Below are 22,624 nucleotides of genomic sequence, written 5' to 3' on the forward strand. Positions count from 1 at the left end.
ATCAGCCAATACTGATGGACTGTCTTGAGTGATTAAATGTCTTTTCATGAAAGAGAAGGATTGGCCATTCATTGCATCTGAGCTTGTGTTCACATCAATGATAAATTCTTACAACATCCTAAAAATCACCTACTGTTTCCTCTAATACATAACCAAGGGGCTCTATTTAGGAGACAAGCAGACTCAGAGGTGACCTTATCACTCTCCACATCTCCCTGAAAGGTGGCTGTAGTCAGGTGGGGGTTGGTCTCTTTCAACAGGCAGCAACTGACAGAACCAGAGGATACAATCTCAAGCTGTGCCAAGGGAAATATAAGTTGGACATTAGGAAAAAGGTTTTTATGGAAAGATGATGAAGTACTGGAATGGTCTGCCCAGGGAGGTGGTGGAGTCACCATCCCTGGATGTGTTTAAAAAAAGACTGGATGTGGCACTCAGTGCCATGGTTTAGTTGAGGTGTTAGGACATGGGTTGGACTTGATGATTTTGAAGATCTCTTCCAACCTTGTGATTCTGTGATTCTGTTACATGATGTCCCTTGTTATAAAACTTCCAGGCAATACAAACATGACCATAGATATAATGCATCACACAGAGCGTACTGAAAGAAAGGGGGTCTTAGAAGAATCAAAGATCATAAAGTTCATTTTTAAGGAAGACAGTTGTGGGGAAAATTATCACTAAAAGAATTTAAAAAGGTATTTTCAGAATGGAAGTATATTTTCAGGTCATATTCTCAGAGTAACTGGAAAAGCCAAGGAGAACTGTCCAACTCAGAGAAACCATGTGTGAACATCCATTCACCTGCATGGCTTCTTTGTCAAGCAGGTTGAACTACTGGGACATGGAGAAGTACACAGGCCAATATTCTAGATGCATGCAACAGTACACAAAACATGAATCTCCTACACCACAGTGAAAATAAACAACACATGAGAGCAGATGACATTCTGAAAAACACATCACTTGTCACCATCACAATTCTGCTGTGAATTACACTACTGTTTCTGGTGTCTGCAATGTGCCAGTGCCTTATTCTTCTATAAATCATGACTCTTTCTTCTCCTACAGCTGCAAGACTGGGACTCTCCCACTAGCTCAGAATGAGATTTTGTGTTCAGCTTTCAACAAACTATTACACTCATCAGCATCTGTTAATGTAGCAGGCAAAATACCATCCCTGCCAGGGGATAATAGATATAAAATAAAGAAATCTGTAAAGGTGATGAGATAAGGAAATGGACAGACTTGAGTTGGACCAAAGATTTCTAATATTTCACGTTTCTTTCAGAAGCAAATGTTGCCTGGTATAATCTGCTGACTGATTTTGAAATTAATTATGCTGATCCACTTGTAATGCCAGCTGGCAAGGAGGCCAGCTGTGGGGCGACTGCAGTATCCCCTGACTACCTAGCAAATACAAAAATCAACAAAATGTTTTCTACTGAGTCACTGATTTACCCAGAACAGGCATCAATATTTTTCAGAGTTTTATCCATATCTCAAGCGAATCCTCCAGGTTACATTATGGGCAAAACAGCTATTAATTACAACTTTATGACAGATTATTGGTGATGAGCATCTGCATAAAAAAAACCTTGTAACCCTGAGAAAACACAAGATACCACCCCACCCACAGCCCTCCTCCTCCTCAATCAGTAAGTCGGTTCTACCCTGCCTAGTTGTGTCTCACAGGAGGACAATGCTTCTTTTGTCTATTGCTTTTCACTGAAAAGGACAGCAGATAAACTTTCAAAAGTAGTGTTCAACTTATTTGAAAGGAAAAGGATTCTTGTTTTCATGGGTCCTGGACAATTCAGCATCCTAAGAATTTACTGCTGTTTGGGAAAAAAAAATCAACATCCCCTTTTTTTTGTCTTTTTAATAAAGAAATTTCTGATCCTGTTCAGAAGACTTGTGTTACCATAGATAAACATCTATTTCAACAAAAAGTGCTTCAGCATGCAGAAGCTTAGTGTTTCCATGACCAACACTGCAGTACTTGGCTTTCAGAGAACAGAGTTTCAGACAGAAATGAGGTGTGGGATTCCTCATCACATGCTGTCTTTAAGGGGGACACAAACAAGAAAAACCATGCTCTGGGAACCTGAGATAGGAACTGCAATCCTGAAAATGTCCTCATCACTTGTAACCTATCTGGGGAAGCACATACACCTCCCAGACACCTGAGTTTCTGATGATGACATACCCCAGGGGATGCAGGCCTGGGTTGAAGAAGACGCCTCCATTTGACAATGCAATACAAGCCATCAGGTGCCCTCCTACTGGTGCTTCACCAGGGCTTGGTGCACTGGCCTAAACAAACCATTCCTAGGCCATGCAGCAGCTGTGGTTGGAGCAGAAGGCAGCTGGCATGGAGAACTGCCAAAAGGCAGGAAGCCTTCTGCTGCCATAACTTCTCAATGTCTCTGGTTTAGGGCTTCAGTGGAGGCCTTTTTCCTCCCTTCATCCCATCCTGCACCTACTGCTGCTTCTGCTGCTCCCTTCCCCTCACACTTTTGCCAGGCAGCAGCTGCTGCTGCCGCTGTCTCTGCCTCTTCATGCCCCTGTTTGGGTTGCTGCTGCTGCTTCTCCCTTGACTCCTTCCCAGGACAGTTGTGCCACTGGTGCTCCCTGCAGCCACTGCAGGACCCAGCCTGACCCCATGGAGACAAGAGTGTTTGCACACACATTCCCACTTCTGGGAGCGGGGTGCCCACACCAGAGCCCCTCGTCGTATCCCTGCAGTGAATGGCAACAGCCATATCAGATTGCATGTGGGGTTTGGAGGTTTGAGAGAACCCAGCGTAGAACTTATTACTGCTTATTACTAATGCTGAGTGCTGAATAGATAAAGAACTGAATAAAGATGAAGGGCTAGATAGAAATGTGCTTGGAGTTTTGTTGTCTAAGCAGTCCTAAAATATAAAAGCATGAATACATTCATGATAAGGGGAACAACTGACCATGTCAGGGAGACATTACTGAGTAAATTCAAAGGCAACTCAATTATATGCAGTTACTTCAAGAGTCCTTTGAAAACAGCAATTTTTCTTTATGCAACAGAAAATTTCTTTTCATCTTGCTTATTCTATTTGCTTAGTTCCAATATCCTTACAAATCTCACCTTTTCATTTCATGCAGTATTTTTTTTTCAACAGTGTTGCTATGGCAGATACTACATAAAATACATTTATACTCATGGTAGGTGTTTTTACTGCATACCACAGGTTCAGGACTTGCAAAGAAAGGTTAAAATGAGTAATAATATGAAACTGTCTCTAGGCAATAGATGCCACAGTAGTCTATTTAACCTGGAGATACACTTAATTAGTTTTCAAAAAATCCTAAAACTGTTTTCTACCCTCATGGTACAATTTTACTTCAAATGATTTTCTTGCCCACCCAACTCAGGAATGGCAAAGAGGCCTTTTTAAAATGTAAGTTGACTTATTTGAGTCTCTGTTGATACACATTCTACAAAAATGTCTTCCAAATCTTAGATGACTAGTTTGGCTGAATTTGGAGCCAAAGCCTACAACAACAAAATATGAATAAAGAAAGTTTTGATTAATGTGAAAGGGCCCATAGCTTACTGAATTATCAAAAAACATTAGAAAATTTCAGAAGAATGGATTCTCAATAGTAACATTTCAACGTTTAATCACTAAACTAAACATCCTTATTATTTCTTGTTTGAAGTGCTGCCTTCAATTCTGTACTCTATATTTGTTCATGCTGGTAACTCCCATGATATAAACATGTTAGAGATAAATAGTAAAGGAATTTAATATTTGAAACCATTGTTTCTCAATAAAAACATCTAAATGGTTTGTGTCACTTATGCCTACAAAACAAAATGCTCAACTAAAACTTAACTTCCTTCCTCTCTCTCATTGCTCTTGGGAAAACACAAATAGAATATAATGAAACAGAATATGTTAACTATACAATGGGAAATGTATATTTTATCATATTTGCATGCATCAACTAAATATAATATTTACAAATTACCTAAAAAACAACATATCATTCAAACCCTCTATTCAAACAGGCACACAAAAACATTTCTCCAAAGACTGTCAGTGACTTTTAATGGTTAATATATTAAGGCTTTTTCAGGGCTGCTACACAAATATAATTGGGTAAATTTACACAGGAATAGCCACCTGTCACAGAACTGAGTGTTCAGGGAAACATAAAAACAAAAGGATGTTGTAGTGCCTATTAAGCTTCACTATGTCACCATGTTGTAATGACATATAATGCCCCTTAAAGCTATTTCTAATCTCAGCAACCATTAGGCCTGTTTTTCCTACTGAAATATGACAGGCTACTGTGTTACTGATTGAGATAAAACCTCTTTTTTTTCTGCCTAAAAGCATGGTGAAAGGATATTTTTACACAAATTTTAACTTCTGCACTGCACACTAAAAAGCAGACAGACACACTCTACTGAGAACTCTTCTGGGGTGGAAGACACACCAAATAGAAAGAAGAATGGACCTTTTCAGGTAAAATGGAGTAGACACTGAACACATTCAACTACTACAGCTACAACATATGTAAAATGCATGTAAGAACAATCTTAAGAGCCCAAAAATCCCCAAGTGTGATTCTTTCTTCTCATGATGAAACACCCCATTGGCCCCCTCTTCCCCAAATGAACATCTCTGTCTTATACACCTTTCAGCAGGAAAGAGAATTGCTGTTTGTAGGAAAAGGTCTGCTCTCAAACATGCAAAATTTTTTTTGCATTGATTATTTTGTGCATACAAAACCAGGAAAAGGCATCACTGTCAGTCCCGTACTCATGTGATGGGTAACACAAGTCCTGCACTCCAGCTGTGCGCTCCTGCCTTCTCCCTCCCAGAATGGAGCTGTGCTGATCCTGCACTGAGCAGGTCCATGAAGCTGAACCTGTGAGTATTTACTTCTGCTTGGCCCTTTCAAAATTGGATATGGAACAGTCTGTGGTCACACACAAAAAGCTCCAGTACAGAAAATACCTCTGAACTTCTCAGGAAGTAATTTTTTCATTTATATACCTTTTTACTATTTGAAAATTCCCACCACCACCCCAAAGAGTTTAATTAATTTATACCTAAGCAATTAAGAGAGTCAGGCTTTTTGACTGAAAAGGATAATCTGTTTACTCTGATAGCTTCCCAACTGTCTCCCACCTGCAAGTTCAATGAAACAGGCAAATTAGTGTCCTGTTTTCATTAACCATTCTTTGCAAGTCAGCAGGTCCTCATGCATAAACATCAAAACTGCCTGTTCAGTGGATGACAACAGAATCTTTGACTTCTCTTAGCATCAATTAGCTGCTGGACACTTTTAAGAAACTGTGTCAGTGACCATGGTACAGAGAGAGTAAAATAAAGGAGATTTCCCTCATTAACCTTTGAAATTCTAAGGATACAGCAACTGGAAATTCTAAAGGAAAACATTATAAAAAAGATAAGATAATACAGCTTCAAGGAAACATCAGAACTTTGCATAAGACAAAATTACAGATGCACAAAATGTTAACAAAAACTGTGATGGACTTCATTTATCTGTTGAAAATTGAGTAAAAAGGCAATACTAATTGTGCATGGTACTTCATATGGTGGAAATAAGTATATTTCAAGTGACCATTAAATATATGTAAAAATGTGCTACATTAAAAAAAATTATTTAACAAGCTCAAGTCAAAAACCTACTTGTCATTACAGTTAATGCACAAAAATAATGAAAGGTGCATGTTTAAAAGACAAACTCAGTATTACTGAGTCTATTCTTTCTCTATGTAATTGCTTTGGGATTTTTTTGTAACAGTTCTTCTGTTTTGTTCATGTGGAAAAGGATGTGCCTATACTGCTGAATATAAAAATTCAGAAAAACATCAGTTCAGCTTCAAATATAGGTTCTCACTCCCTGGCTTTGACTCTTTGGCATCATCATGCACTGTTCTGATTCAATGACAGACTATGTCATCACATCAGGTATTGCAGGCTAATTTTTGTCTGATCATCACATTCTCTGCAAAAGGCATCTTTTACCTAGACTATCTACCAAGAAAACTAAAACATGGACACATAAATTTTGGTCATGTGAATGTTTAGTCTGAAGTAACTGATATGTCAGAAAAAAAATGGCCATACAGGCCAAAATCCACCAAATTGATTTTCAAAAGTGCTACTCTACAGAGGTAAATTTCAAGCATCCTGAATAAAGAAGCAAACCCGCTGAACTATAGATTGCTATTCAATGCAAAGTACAAAAATTAGCACTGCTACTTTCCCAACATGACATAGAATGTAAAACAAAACTCCCAAAAAACCCCAAAAAACCCACCAAAAAAACCAAAAAAAACCCCAAAAACACCCAACAAATCCAAACAACAAACCTACTACTCTCAGCATTTCTATTTTCCATTGCAAAGTAAGATGCTTTATTGTACACAGGAAGTAAAACATTTCTTTTACTACAATATTTTAAGTCCCAAAAAAGCAGATAACTACTAGTGAACCAGCTCTGAAAGAAATATTTTAAAGACAAGCTTTTGTGAAACCTTAAAGAAATATTTCAATACATGCTTTTGTGAAACCTGTAAGTTGAAAAGAGTACTAATGATAACTTTACTGAGATTGGAGGTACACTCTAGTGAGAAAGGAAATTTTCAGGGCTGTTTGTTTTCAGAACTTGTTTTACTAGGAATGCCTTTTCAAAATTGTAACTTAATGAACACATCAAAATGCTCTGTCTATAAGGATCCTCCTGGTTAGTATTACAACATTTTCCCTTGGCTTTCTCTGGTTTTATTTATTGCAATACTATAGTGTACAGAAAGAGGTAGATTTTACAATGTGTAAGTATGATAAATTTAAAAAGACCATCTGGAGACAAAGTGTGGGCACTATTGTTGACAGCATAGTTCCATCACAGCCTTGTGTGATTCTAACCTAAAAATTCCAATATAGAAGATAAAATTTTGTTGATTGAAACCTAATTTACTAGGGTAGGGAATGTATAAGGCCTCAGTCAACAGTGCTTGACTGTGGTGTCATAGGGTGCAGTATGAGAGCCCAAGATCTTTATCAGCCTGTTGGACTGGAATAAGCATGATGCTCTAAAAAAATGTTTGATAAGTGATTTCCATGTAACAATAAGAACAATAATGATGATGGAGATCAAAATTTCCAAGTCTACGTTAAGACCTTCTCATGAAACTGCTATTCAAGACACTGTTTCAACTGTTTATTATGGTTTATTGCGGGTTTTCAGCTATGTGACCTGGCTCAGCAAGGCCCCTGACAGGGAGGGGGCAGGGCTGTGGGAGCAGGAGACTGTTGTGGCTGTTCAGGCAGGGACTAATGGCTCCAAAACCTGGGAATGGGTCCTGGCCTGTGGGCAGGTGTGGGAGAGACTCAGAGGAGGCCATTAAGGCTTGTTAGTGCCTGAGGGCCCTGACCACTGGTTACCCACTCAGAATAATGTGACCTAATTTAATAAAGCCTATAGGAAGCCCTTATCAGTTGATTTGAATAAATTTAGGCTTGCAATTGCAGGGCTGCTCCAAGCACAGCAGGGATCTCTGCAAACAGGAATCACATTCTCTCAAGACCCAGACAGCCAGGGGTAATAAAGGACAGCAAATGACCCTGGCCATGGTCTGCTGTCTGACGTCCACTACTGCTTTAACATCAGATACTTATTGTCACCAACCGTGCACCTGTTTCCACAGAACAGAAAAAGAGATGAGGAAAGTGTACTTCTAAAGTGAACTTGAGAATTACTGCCAGTAGTTTTCTTTAAAATTCTGTTACTTGGACCTTTATTGGTTATGTGTTTATTTCAAAGGCTGTAACTGTACCACATCAGAGGTGTCCCAAGATTATTTGATCTGAAGCCTTTTTCTTCTGGTTACTGGTACTGATTTGACACACTTTCAAGCAGGATGCCAGATGCCCTTGCAGAGCTAATGTAAACCTTCACTGTTCTTTTGCTACAAGTCTGTTGGCTCTAAAAGCTGTAGCTTCCACACTTGTTGCATGCTCAGCTAATGAAACAAGATCTTATTGGGTGAACCTCCAATTTGGGAAGGTAGTTACATGAAGTATTTCAAGTTTTCTCATATTTGTCATGCCACCACATTTGCAGGGTCAAATATGGTACAATTCAAGCTGTCTGATGTATAAACTGTGCCATGCCAGATCCAGGCCCAGAAAAGAGCACATAAATTAAGCAATACCTCAATGACTTGAAATGTGACTCTGAAAGCATGCAAAGGATGAAGCTGTTGTGAAGTTATGGGAAGATACCTCTTTAATGAATTGCTGCTTATCTGCCAACAATGCTACTGAAGTGTACACTTGATTTTTTCTGTCCTTCGTGATGGCAGACTTCAGTGATAAGATTGGCCTGAAATGACTGTAGTAAGACTTCCATTTTCTGGAGAGTGGCAATAGCTATATCCTTAAATGACACCATAATGGGATTAAGGGCATGTGGTAGGTTCTCTGCTATATTTGCAAGCATTGGCCAACATGTGATGCAGTGTGACAGCCTCAGTGACCTTGGATTGAATCTGACTTGCAATGTTAAATTCTCGTAGTGATTTGAACCATTGTGTGCACCATTCACAATCCTCCAACTGTATCCATGCAGTAAGGAGGCCGAGGGACAGTGAGAAGCCTGCAGAGCCTGGCCATGGGAATGAGCTCTGCTCATGTCCCAAGCAGCATTCTACATGCTCACTCAGCCATGGAAACCCTGAGTGCACTGAGAAAGTGCCCATTGACATGTCTGACTCTGAAATGTGTGAATGTTCTATGGACCTGTATTGAAGTGCAAATGACAACGCCAATGTCTATGCAAAAGCGTGTCTGTTTCCTTCTCGACTTGCTAAATGGCATAAAGTTTTCCCCTCAGTCTCATATGGATGTTGGAATCAGGCCATACTGGATGCTCTCCGTGTTCTCCTGCACTCCCCATTATTATTTCTGAAACCCTGCATTTGTCTCTTCCTCTATCTCTTTTTTCCCCAGCTGCATCCTTCATACTCTTTTCCCTCAACTTCTGTGTTTCAATACTGCAGTGTGTCCCCCTGAACTACACAGAAGATAGCTGATCTATGATCATTTATTCACTCATGCAAACCTTTCCAGGTCTTTCTGGAAGATAATTGGAAAATAATTATTCTGGAAGATAATTGTCCTGAGATAATTACCCACCTTGTCCTGGAAGATAATTCCTACCCTAGCTCTATGTTGTTCAGTGCCTGGCTTCTGCTACAGATCTCAACCTGAGATACAGACTGAGACAACTGGAGGGAGATACTATATCTGAGGTGGTAAGTGGAAGGGGAAGCGAAGGATCTTTATGCCATTGGACTTGTCTTTGTTATATTTGATTGCTCTCCACCTTTTGTACAAAAGGCCAATCTTTCCCATTATTTTCTGCCTTCACATCCTTTGAGTTCCTGAGTAGAGTCTGCTTATTTCATGGAAAAGATCTCCCAGGCTTAGCGGCCTTTCCTTCTGCTGGAGAAAAGAGCACACTGATCTGGCCCAGCTTGGGCTTCTTTATCACCAGTGGCCTGGAATACATTTGGAAAGCCAGTGAGCTCCCAAGGAAAACTGATTAGTGAAGGAGGGAAGAGTGATGACTGAACCATTGTTTGGCTTAATTGATTTCTTGGAACAGAGCAGTTAGCTGCTGGAAAGTCTGAGTGAAAGGAAACAGAACTGTAGAGACAGTCCACATAGAAATTAAACTCAGAATCATAGAATCATGGAGTGATTTGGGTTAGAAGGACCTTCAAGATCATCAAACTCCAACCCTACTGGCATGGGCAGGGACACCTCTCACTAGATAGATTGCTCTATTCTGGTCTTGAATACTTCCAGGGATTGGGCACTTCAAGCTTCTCTGGGCGATGAGAAATCCTTAGGTATGGCTACAAGTTGAATAAAATCCTGAGACAAACTACTAGTCTAAAAAGTTGACCCAGGATCCAGTCAATGACTTGCAGGAAAGGAACTCTGCTGAGCTGACACTTTCTGGGAGGACTAGGAGAGAGACCCTCTCCTGAGGGGAATGACTGTTCTTGGTCCTCTAGGCTGTCCTACGACTGACTGAGACAGATTTGCACATTCAGTTAACACATCCACTGTAACAGATCTGTGGGGCTCCATGCAATGGAAAGATCATACCTGTTCAGGTTACATATTGAGTACCTAAAGTAATATGCTGTGCAGATGCTTTCACTTTCTTATGGGGAGGTGAAAGAACAGTCCCCAGCACAGTATAATAAAGTGAGGCAGAATTTCATAAAGAAGCATCTTAAGTACTTCAGAGACAAATCTTTAAAGAATAATTATTCTTAATTATCTCTACATTATTTGTTGCAATTAGGTCTAAAGAAGCTACTATAATAATATTTATTTATATAATTTAAATGCTAAATAAATAATACAGTAGAAACAAAGAATGATGAGACATTAGATACTGAGGTATGGTATTACGAATTATGAGGTCCTTAGAGCTGGGATTGACTGCCACAAAGTTTTGACTAGCACAAACAGTCATGGAATAAAAGAATTAGATTAATGATCAGTGGCATAATCCCTCAGTGACACAGAGGTGGATAGGGACATACGTCAATGGGAAGGCAGCATGCTCGTAGCATTTACAGAGGAAAGGCCCTAGATAGGTTTTGCATGAGAAAAGAGAACAAAATTTTCAATATATATTTGCATAAAGGTATTCAAATAAAGTTGGACAATTGTCAATTTGTCTGGGCATACATATCCTGAGTGAATAGCTAGAACAGAGCAAGGCAGCTTGCCTTTCCTCTTTTCCAGGAAATTACTTGTTCTTTACAGTAACTACTATCTGTTCCCTGTGAACAAACAGGGGGTCAAAGTCCTTGTACATGCCAAACTATTAATGAGGACTTCAAATGTAAAATATGTGTATGAGTAATATGTCTCGTTACAGGTGACAACCAGGGAGTTGTCACCTGGTGTGATGCAGCTGGAGTTTTAGTCCATGCAAACCAGAAAATTCTACATTACAGCTGTGGGATAAAACTGCTTGGTATTGTCATAGCCTACATAAAGCTTCCTAGGTATCACAGCCCAGTCCTCAGAAAACAAAAACCTATTTCTTTTTCTCCCAAGTCTGTTCTTAGCCTATTCTCCTTTGGCCTAGAGAAAGTGAAGCCTAGACTGACGCTAATCAGAAATGAGTCCCATTATACATATTGGTTGGTCAGTCTCTGCAATCTGCATTATTCTTTCATTTTTTTCAAAGTCTTCTGAACCATCTGCTAGGTTATTATCACTAGCCCTGTCTTAAAATAGATCTCTATTTTTATGTCTTCAAGATCCTAAGGAAATGGGAGTAAAAAAGACACTAGTATCAACCACATCACTCCTTTCAGGGTTTTTCCTAATGGTGAGATGAAACCTGCCTAAGTTACACGCAGAATACATGAATATGCTTTTAGTCCCAATCCTATAATGAGTAAATTCTGTTCTTGAGTTCCGTATTCAGAGAGATCCTGAATTTAGACAAGCTCAGTAAAAGAAGATGCTTGCAGGAGAAAAGCATAATGAAAGTTTACCAACAGCTAAATTAACCATTAACAACTGTCAATGCCTGTAGCTCCCTATGTTTTATCAATGTCTACAGCTGTGTGTAAGTACTGCTGAAAGCCGTATTTAAAGATTAGCCTGCTCTGTATGCACAGGATGAATTATTACCCAAAGTGATAATCAACAGTCCTAAAAAGGAAACTGTTTTCTGGGTTTTCTCCTTACAGAGCTATGATACATATTCTTTCATTTGAACTGGCAAGAATATTTCCCTGGCTTCCTCTTTCTAGCGTCATTTCAAGGTCACCACTCCTTGAAAAAAAAAATCAGCAGCAATAAAATATCAGATTGTGTTCATAAGTGAAGCAATGCAGAGAAGATTTAGAATAAAATTTGATAAAAATTAAATATTAATTAAATCAACTGTGAAAAAAGGTCTGCAGAATAAAATCTTAGTATTTGTTAAAAATAAGAACAATTACCTACAGAAAAGAACCAGGAAATTATTAAAGATTATAAAGAAAATATTATTTACATTTAATTTATGGGAATTTTATTTTTTAAACTGGACAATCCACTTTAATCAAGTCTGATGCCAAATACTTTTAATTTGAAATAATATAACTTGACAATCTGGGTACAGCAGTAAATCATTAAAAATTAGACACATGATTGTGAACTTTTAATTACTGAATTGTTTTTTTATATATTAAAGATAGTAAAAAGGGGGAAAATAGACCTGAAATTCTGAATAAAATATTCTGCAGACAAAGTTAAAAATTGTCAAATCTAGAAACAAAAATTTTCCATTTTAACTTAGCAGTGGATAGCTGACATTATATTCATGTCTAGAAAATAGATTAACTGGGGAGTGTGTTTTTTATGATGATCACTGCCAGATCCAGTAACCAAAATGTCAAATGATACTTGGTTGCTAGCGAGGGCAGCAGGATGAGTGGGTGACAGTGCTCTCTGCTTTCTCTCCCATTGGAATATTGCTATTCCAGATGAGAGTTCATGGGGCTGCAGGAAGTGGTGGGGTTTGCTGTGCCCTTCACTGATGCCCTAAAAAATAACAAAGCTTTCTAGTGCTTTTCTAGCATCTGCAACTCATGGTGTGACACAAACATGGTTTTCCAACACAGCTGTCAGAACACCGCAATTTACACTTCATCTCTGTGTGCACAACAAAAGAAAGAGCTTGATATATCACATGGGCATATAGAACCCAAAGAAACTGCGAGAAAAATTCATAAAAACAACAGTAATGATAATCAGAAAGTATAAACAGGCAGAATATGTGTATCAAAAGAATGATCCAGGTAAAAAAGGTATCAATAAATATTTAATTTAACCATAGTAACTTCAGAGCTTCATTGTGAGTTAGACTTGGTGATAAAAGAGTTGCAATGGCAACAATATTATAAACAGATCATTTTATCTTCTCTAGAAGATATCCTAAGTATTCATCACTCATTATAAAATTAAACTGTCATATCTTGTAATGACTTGGAGAAATCAAACTAGAAATATCTCAGCGTTGAGCACTGTGCATGTTTGACTTCCTTTGAAGTACACTTGAGTTTAATTAGAACATAAACTTCAAAGAGTTCACCATCTGACTACCTATTGTGAAAAAAGGCCAAAAGGTAGCTTTTCACCATCAATTTATAAACTTCGTCTCCCAAACCCCTGAGACCTCCTGGTCACAATTCCAATCAGTAGATTAAAATGTGGGAACAAAGCTGCTAAACATCCAGCAGCTACCTCGCCAAAAGGGCAGACTTATATTCTTAGCTATTATTTGAGAACAATTTTTGCCATTTTCCCTTGTCACTTCTTTCATTACAACCTAATTACTTCAAGATCATTTTGACTGAATGTCTACGGAATCCTGCTTACTCATTGGTCACAGCCAACCTCAAACAGCAGCATGCCATGGCTTGTAAGTTTTATTAGTGCTAATGAGATGTGAGTATGTAATTGAATTATTGTTAGTGTCTCATGGTCAGACCCCTGTAAAAAATACATTCTGAAAATGATGACAGGAAGGTGACATTCCAGTCTCTTGTAATATTTCTACATTCTACACTGAATTTACCAAATAAAATTCCATTGAATAACCTCTAGAATAAGATCAACATTCAGATAATAATAGTTTCTCAAAGTGAAAAAAACAACATATTACCACACATCAACTCAAAACCATCTTAACACAAGGTGAAATGGGAATAAATCCATGCCTGAAATCTTACATGAAAATGCAGAGGTTCATGTTTAAGAGTAACAAAGGTGCTGCAAGGAAATTATGTCCTCAGTACTGGTCTTCTTGCTGTTTTCCTGATCTTGTCAAATAATTTTACAGACATTTTGTTTTAAAATTTTAAAGATGTTCTCTGGGCATTACATGAAGACTGGATGGTAATAAATAGCTGCCGGTATTTTTTTTTTTAAAAGGACCTACACTATGACTGTCAGTTTATTCTACTTCTCGTGATTTGGAGGGAACACATCAAAGAAGAAAAAATGGATTTTTGTCATAATATTCTTTACTGTAAGCTTTTTTTGGTGTTATTTCCAAATTACATAAGATAGTTCTGTCATCTTGCATCTAGCTAATGTTTCAGAAGAAAGCCTGCTAAAACTTTCTAAGCATCAAATGCTTCTGAATCTAAATCAAAGCTAAACAGATGCCATCAGAATAAAGAAAATTTTAATTCTGCCCTTCAAAATATCCTGAAAATGGGGAACTGAGTTAAGTATTCTACATTGGACTTTATAACAAAAACATTCTAAGACTTTATTAAAATTCCCTTTTAGAACAGAAGTAGAGATTTCTGGTTATTTTTAGGTCTTGGCTTTTTTTACCTCATCAGAACTAAAATATAAATTACAGAAATATTCTTCCTTAATCAAAATAACAAGAACGTATATAAAATATAATCTCAAGTTAAATGAGTAGAAGTTCAGTTACATAGGAGAAATTGTAACAGACATACTCGCGTGTTAAATTTGCCTAAAAATACAAATAACAATGGCTCTCTCACTGTGCAAGACCTTGTCATGTAACTCCTTTCTCAAGTGCTGCATGCTTTTTCATATCTGGAAAATAGGTGCTATAGTCCTCTGCTAGACTGTGTAATCTACTACTGTCAGAACTAAAAGTGGTAGCTATTTTTATGTTTTAGCTGAAAACCTGTGATGTTCAGAAATACTGCTTTAATCATATTTCAGCATTTTCTAATCTATTTTGACTCCAGTGATTGTTCTTCCAGCTGTGAAATCTATGCTGGCTGACACCCCTTGTGCCTCTCAATCCCATCAGCCTATGCCCACATGGCAAACAGAAATTAAATATCAATTCCTTTTCATGTCACCCCTGTGGCATATCTTGCATACCTCTGCCCTCTCCCACAACATTCTAACTGCCATAGCAGCAGATCTCACAGTTTGGGAAACACTATCAAACTCCAACGCAGATTGCAAGCAAAATATTCTTCATTGCACAGCAAGCAAGCCTGCTTTTAAAACAAATTCAAAGCACAAAAAAAAAAAAAAAAAAAATTAAAAAAAAAATATATACACATGGAGTTTCTTTTTACTCACAAGAGGTTCTGCCATGATGATGCGAATCTTGCGTTCGGCCAGGGTAGTGAAGTTAACAAACAAGCTCTTCAGGACATATTCCCCAGGTTTGCTGTCCGGGTCAATGCTGATGGGCAGCATGGCTGGGGGCCCTCTTTCTCTCTGTGTACCAGAAACAGGAGGGACAGGTGGCTTGATATATCCGTTACCAACTGGAGAAGCTGAAATGTAGAAAAGACACATTTACTTCAGGGTAATTCAGCATGGTTTAACTGTCACAGAGCACCTCAACAGCTCACTACACGGTCAAAGCAAAACTGGAGACTAGCTGCTAACCAAAGGAATACACAACACATCAATATAACTTCCATGGTGCCATAGGTGAAATACACATTATCTAACTGGAAGAAGAAATCAAAGATGAAATATTTTATATAAAAATTGAGTGGTGTTTATTATGCAGTGCATACTCAGTCCTCTTTTTTTTCCCATGGTAAGACTTGCTGATACCTATCTGAAAAACATTCTCATTTTTTTATCTTTTGCATTCAAGTCAGACCTGCAACTCAGTTGTCAACTAACAAAAAGTTATTCTTTATTGCTATTCAAACTGGTTTAGCCTTAAGTCTGGTCTTTTGACTATGGTGAGTTGTAAAGGATCTTATTCTCCTGTAATCTATACTGAGGTCAGTAAGAATGACCCAAAAAACAACATACATGTTACCAGCATAAATCTTACATGAAGAGTCAGAGATGGAATGTTTTCCATGGTCAAAAAGTATTAATTATGCATTAGCTTTCCTGAAAGCACCCAACCCTACAGTTCCATCTGGCACTTTTGAGATTACACCTGGTGTATTTTGCTCAGATTTGTGCTCTCCCACACCAGAATGACATTGCCATTCTGAAGCAAGGCCAAGAGAGGACTACAAAGATGTTCAGGGGCTTGCTAGGTTAGTAAAGGCTGAGAGTGCTGGACCTTTAATTTAACCTTGAGAAGAGAATCTTAGTGGACTCTTTAGCTACCTAATGAAGTATAGCAATGACGCCAAGGAACTAGAGTCTGCTTTGAGCTGAGAACGACAGGACAAGAGGCAACAGACACTAGTTTGAATGTGATAAATTTCTATTAGATGTATGGAAATAATTTCCACTGTGAGGAGGTGATCAAACACTGTTACATGTTGCCAAGAGATACAGCAGAAACTAAACTTTTTGGAGACACTTGAAAGTTGACCAGACAAGGTCCTGAGAAACCTTCCCTAGGTTATCATCCACCAGGGATACCTTCCAATCTAAATTATCCTGTGATTGAATTCCCCATTATGAGTATCAAGATATATTGTATACTAGACTGAGCTCTACTTGCTGTTCTGTGAATGGAGGAAAAATAAAAGGAAGCACTGTTACCATCCTACACATAAAATTTACAATCCAAAATCCTCAGGGGTCAGCTCTTATTGGCAATAAAATTCATGTTTGGTGCTCAGGCAGATACTGGGAGCACTCTCTCTCTGTTTTGCCAGAGACTTTAAAAGTAGCAAATTAAGTAACACTGGCAAGACCAGCCATTATCCACTCTGAATGTAATAAAAGTGTCACAATGCTCATGAGCTCTACAGGCGACTGGGACAGAGATGCTTTAATGCAATACAAACCATGGAAATATTGTGAACTAAAACCATTATAGCACTTCCCCATAGCACTGCACTCCAGAGGGTTACATTTGCATCCAAGTTGCAAAGAAAGAGAGAAAGAAGAATGAACTACAATGATGGTTGCCTCACATCTAATACCTTTAGTATCACTTTTCCTCTGAGGTACAGAATTATAAGTGTTACTGAAATGAATTGTAATTATTAGGGACATATGATTGTTTTAATGATAGGTTAGATTTTTGATCTTTCCTATGGATTTCAACACTATTTTAATAGTGTTAGGCAAATTTAATAGAGCATTAACTTTTGCTGAACAAAAATAAAAAAAAAGAAGAGATTAAAATAAGAAACTTTATGATTTCATAGTTTTTAAACAGGAACCCAAAATTACACTGAAAAATAAAAAAGCATCACCTAGAGAAAAGAGAACATGTCTTCCTTTAGAAAAATCACTTTAAGAAGTTTCTATATGACTATAGTAGAAGACAGAAATGCTTCTCTTCATGTAGCTATTATTCTGCAAGTGTAACACATCCATACTTTTATTTTCTTCACTGAAAATAATCCCTCACTGACAAGGTACAGCATCACTCTTCAGCACAGCAGCAGCACTTCTCCCACTGTGGCAGATGTTTCCTGCAACATTTGTTTCCTGCAAAGTTTCACTTGACATTTGAGGGCAAAAGCATTATCATAGAATCTTCCTGGCTTTATGACTCTTTGCAAAAAACGAAGTGCATAAAACTCCTACGTTTATACTACACAAGACTTGTTCTAAAAATACACTGTTGTTTTCAATAATAATCTACTTCAAAGTACTGAATAAAGTGCCACCAGAGAAGAGTGTAAGTGCTACTGTTCCTCTGTCATCACCTAAGTTCTCTTAAAACTTAAACCTGAAGACAGTGGGACAAAGGCAGAAGGCTCTCTTAAACCTGAAGACAGTGGGATGCAAAGGATCAGATGCAAATTTTTATGGACTATCAAATACACTAGGCAATGGAAATTTCTCCACAAATAGCTTCAGGATGGAGTCAGACAACATTTTTACAATCAGGAATTTATTTGCCAAATGTGCGGTTTCGACCGGCTCGCATCTACCCATGAAATCAGCTCGATCTCCAAGTGCTGGGTCAGGAGAATTCCTTGGCGAGCAGCGAAACCAATTTTCTCAGGGATGCGTGTCCCTAGCGCGGCGCAGGCCCCGTGCCTGGCAGGGCGGGCAGGCCGAGCTGCCCGCGCCGCCCCCAGCGCCGTGCCCGGCCCGGGCAGGCCTCTCGCCAGCGCGGCCCTGCCAAGCACAACACCCCGCGCTGGGCCCGGCACCGGTCCAGGCTGCCTCTCGGAGCAATCTGATCGAACACAAACCCGCCTTCTGTTCCTCGGCAATTGTGCTGCAAACCTGGCCGCTAAGCTCAGGACATCGGGGAGACTCAAGGCAGGCAGGAAGGCATTGTGTGAGAGCAGGCACGCTGCACTTCGCGGCCAAACCTCAGCCATGCTACCTGGGAGCTGCCGCCCTAATCTTCCATCATCGGAGCATTCAGCCAGGGTTCTGAGACTGAAATTCAAATCCACATAGTCACTGTTAGTAGGAAGCCTGTGAAAAAGGCCTATTTTATGATTGGCTTTTCGCAAATATTAAAATGAATATTATATGTGTTGTGTTAGAAAGTAATGCTGTATGAATTCTCTTAAGTAGTGTGTTAAATATAGTTTTAGGTTATAAAAAAATGTTAAAATAGAAACTATGCTATGTAGGATACTTTTTTAAAGAAAGGACTTGCAGCAAGATAGCAGCCACAGGACACCTGAGTCTTTCAGAGAAAAAGAATTTATTGCCCTCTTAGCAGAAGAAACAAACTTCACACAAACTTCTTCCCGCCTCAAAGGCGCTGTTAGGATTCAGAGGAAGAAGCTGCCGATGACCAGACAGAATCCTGTATATGAATGCAATTTATGCATTATGTACGAAGTGCATGAATATGCAACAGGTTGTTGTTTTTAAGGGTTAATCCTCTGTTAACAGGTGTCCTTTTTCAGCCCTTGCTGCCCAGAAAAAGGCACCCTGAAGCCTGTAACTCTTTGTCTTTATGTCTCATATTGTCCTAATTCAAATTTTTAAAATTATTATTATTCTAATTGTATTAGTATTTTTATAACCATTTTGTTACTATTAAACTTTTAAAATTTTAAAAACAAGTGACTGGCATTTTTCACAAAGCCTTTTAACAATGATTCAGTTAGGTTTGTGACACAGGAGGATTTAATTTTTTTTCCCAGACATCTAACTGAAAAATCATTTATTTGCAAACTGTAATAGAAGAATGCAATTATTTGTGAGATTTGCTATGTACCAAGAATTTTTATTCTTAGTTCTTCTCAGAAATAAAGAATTTCCCCAAATACAGAAAAAACACATCATGGGGGCTAACATCTATCATTACTACAGCAATTACAGCAGTTTAGAGAAATGACTGACATATGACATTGATTTAGTTCAAGTTTTTTTAAAAGACCATTTTGTAGCTGTTAACTCCATTTAAGCACTTTTAGTGCGAATACTAGCATTGCCAACACTCTGAGGGTCTGGAGTTGATCATGAGTTGGTCATGAACTATTTTATATATATAGGTTTAGCTTTCTAAGGCATTTTTCAGCTTCATTATCTCCAGCATTTGCATATGCTTGATATTTGCACTGAAAAAATCTGGCCCAGTGACAAGACTATCACTGATATCTATACTGTTAATGTATGAGCTTTAACAGAATATAGCTTTTATGCCCAGACCGAGAGCCCTATAAAACATAAAAGAGTTAAAAAGAGTTGCCTCTGAGACATAAAATTAGAAATCAAGGACTCAAAGAAGTAGCTGCATTACTGGTTGGTTCCTTTATGTTGACACATTATAATGTGAGCCTTAGAAGTAGCAGTAAAAAGGATGGGCTCAGTTTCGCCATCTACCCCGGTGAAACACTGCCCCATTAAATAAAATGCATAATTTTAACATGAGAAATCACCATGTAGAGTTTGTGTGGGTGCATGCTGAAAATACATAGAAGGAGGTGGGTGGAAGTAAGGAGTTATACTCAATTTGAGATACTAATCTCCTTAACAAATTTAGTTTTTACTGCCTGATTTCAAAATAATAAATTTTATATGAAGAGAAGTACCAGAACAGATCACAGAAGCATTTAGTTTGAATGTCTACATATTGCAGGGTATTGGTCACCACATAAGTACTGCATTAAGCTAAACCCTTGACTTAGAGGAAAGTAGCTCATCTCCCAGGAGAATGAATGGTGATGCACATGGAGGATACCATGGTAACCCGGATGCCCAAGGACTCTGCAATAGCAGAGAATGTACAGATCAAGTTTAGAAAGTTGTATACATATTTAAAGCTCCTATCCTACGAAAATCTGTAACAAAGTTTAACCATGCTCGATCAACTATAAAATGCCTGTACTATTTGTAGGTGTAATTCTGTCTGAAGCACCTTTTCTTATTTCCAACACAGTCTCTTATTTTTCTAGTAAATGTGCAATAAGCTGTATTTCAAATTGTACTCTTATCCTACAGAGCATTTTCATTTACTGCAGGCTATAAGCACATAATTTTCTCAGTTTTATGTATTTTTAAAAAATTAAAGACAAGGAATAAATATGGCAATATTAGTGTAATATCACACATGGTTGTCATTACAACCATATACTATTGCAACAGAAAGGCCTCCTGACATAAAATCACTGCTAGATTTTTCCATGTATTGATCAATTCCCTGATCAGAAAAACAGCTGTAAAAAAGCACAGTAGTTTTAGTGCAACTGTCAAAAGCTGATACTGGGGATAAGTACCAAATGAAATTATCATAAGAGAGTCCCTGCTGTGATCTGCACTATTTTTCTTAGAGCTGTAAGAGGAATCAAAACAACTGAACAATTATGAATGATCATAATACACAAACAAGAATCTGTGCTACACTGGATATAACTTCAGCCTTACAGTTACTGAATTTTCAGTATCTTTAAGCAGAAAAGCAGAGGTGGCATTTTTTTAGTAAACTGTGTCAAATTTACACTTTAGCAGCAATGTACAAACTAGTAAGACAAACGCAAACATCAACTTGCAGTATTTTCATACCTACCAAGCCCCTTTATAAAGCCGATCACGCTGGATTTTCTCCAACATGCTACTGTAATATCCATGAGCCTGTGAATACCTGAAATGTTCCACTCCTTCAGTTAGAAAAGTTAGAATCCTTTTCTAACTAAAATAGAAAAATAAATTAGTTGTTTCATAATCCTGTTTCACACTTCCTCACTGCTTGTGAGGAAGACATTTCCTTCAGTTTCTTGTTATTGTTTCTCAATAGACAAACGCTGAAGACCTGCAATGTCTGAGCTAGAGCAGGCCTGCAGATCAGCTCAGCCTTTCCATAACCAAAGGGGTAATTTTTAGCTTCAGCATATGATGATGACCACTCACAGAGTGGCTGCACGTCTATATTTATCCACGAGTACATACTATGCTGACAGATTAGTGAAACTACTTCAGGCACTCCAAGAACATGAGACAGGATAATGGAGTTCGACAAAAACAAACCACACATATCAAACACATGTATTATCATACAATCCAAGCTGAAAGCAATTAGTATAGAAATGCAAAGCACAGTGACAACACAGGATGGGTTTTGTTTTGTAACTAAAGTATTTTGGCAAAAAGTACATACAGTCTAAATTCCTTTCGATAAAGCCAACCCAGTATCTCTTCTTTTCCCATGCCAAGAATCAGTGAGAAACCACATATCCTTAAGAATAACGGTACATCTCCTGCAGTAACTCTTGAGAAAATTTGCTTTGTTTTAGAATGGCAATTATAATATTAAAAAGAAAACACATTATTTAATAAAGCACGAAGAATTTAATTTACAAGGATATGGTCAACGTGCCACAAAAGGTTGCCTTTTCAGCTTTTGAAGGAGAATGTTCCCAATTAATTCAAGCTTGATAGACAGAGAATTAAAAAAAGGAAACTTTTGCTGAAAGAAACAAATTAAAGGTCTACCAGATCCATTTTTAACTTGGTGAAATAAACTGTAAGATTCCCAAGGAAAATGTTATTCCAGTCTATTAGTAAGATATACTAATAACACAAATAGCACGATTTTAATGTAAGCGTTATTTTCATAATCAATTTGCATGCGTTCAGTTCTGGGCCCCTCAGTTTAGGAAGGACATTGAGATTCTTGAACGTGTCCACAGGAGGACAACAAGACTGGTGAACTTGGAATACAAGCCCTGCTGAAGGAGCTGGGGGTGTTTAGCCTGGAGAAAAGGAGACTCAGAGGTGACCTTAGCACTCTAGAGCTACCTGAAAGGTGGCTGTAGTCAGGTGGGGGTTGTACCTATTCTCTCAGACAACAAATTAGAGAACAAGAGGACACAGTCAGAAGCTGCACCAAGGGGAATATAGGTTGGATGTTAGAAAGAAATTCTTCACTGAAAGAGTGACTGGGCAATGGAATGGTCGGCCCAGGGAGGCGCTGGAGTCACCGTCCCCAGACGTGTTTAAAAAAGGACAGGACGTGGCATTTAGTGCCATGGTTTAGCTGATGAGGAGGTGTTAGGTCACAGGTTGGACTAGTTGGAAAGGTCTTTTCCAACCCAGTTAATTCTGTGACCCTGTGAAATCTCAGTAAACATGTATTTGAAAACTCCAGACTCTAAAGACTACCTAAAACTGTTCAGGCAACTGTTGGAGAAGACAGTCAGTCATTTTGTGCAGCT

General features: G+C 38.3%; 1 protein-coding gene across 6 annotated transcripts in view; it reads right to left on the reverse strand.

Annotated features, from left to right (window-relative positions):
- The window catches only part of FRY (FRY microtubule binding protein), a 223,099-nt gene that overhangs the window by 112,674 nt on the left and 87,801 nt on the right, over nt 1-22,624 (reverse strand). For all 6 annotated transcript variants that reach the window (XM_064716468.1, XM_064716459.1, XM_064716449.1 and 3 more), the window contains one exon: nt 15,195-15,394. In XM_064716468.1, coding sequence (XP_064572538.1) covers nt 15,195-15,314 — 120 coding nt within the window. In that variant the 5' untranslated portion in view covers nt 15,315-15,394. The remainder of the gene's footprint in view (nt 1-15,194; nt 15,395-22,624) is intronic.

The sequence above is a fragment of the Zonotrichia leucophrys genome, chromosome 1 (assembly GCF_028769735.1).
Source record: "Zonotrichia leucophrys gambelii isolate GWCS_2022_RI chromosome 1, RI_Zleu_2.0, whole genome shotgun sequence".
NCBI lineage: Eukaryota > Metazoa > Chordata > Aves > Passeriformes > Passerellidae > Zonotrichia > Zonotrichia leucophrys.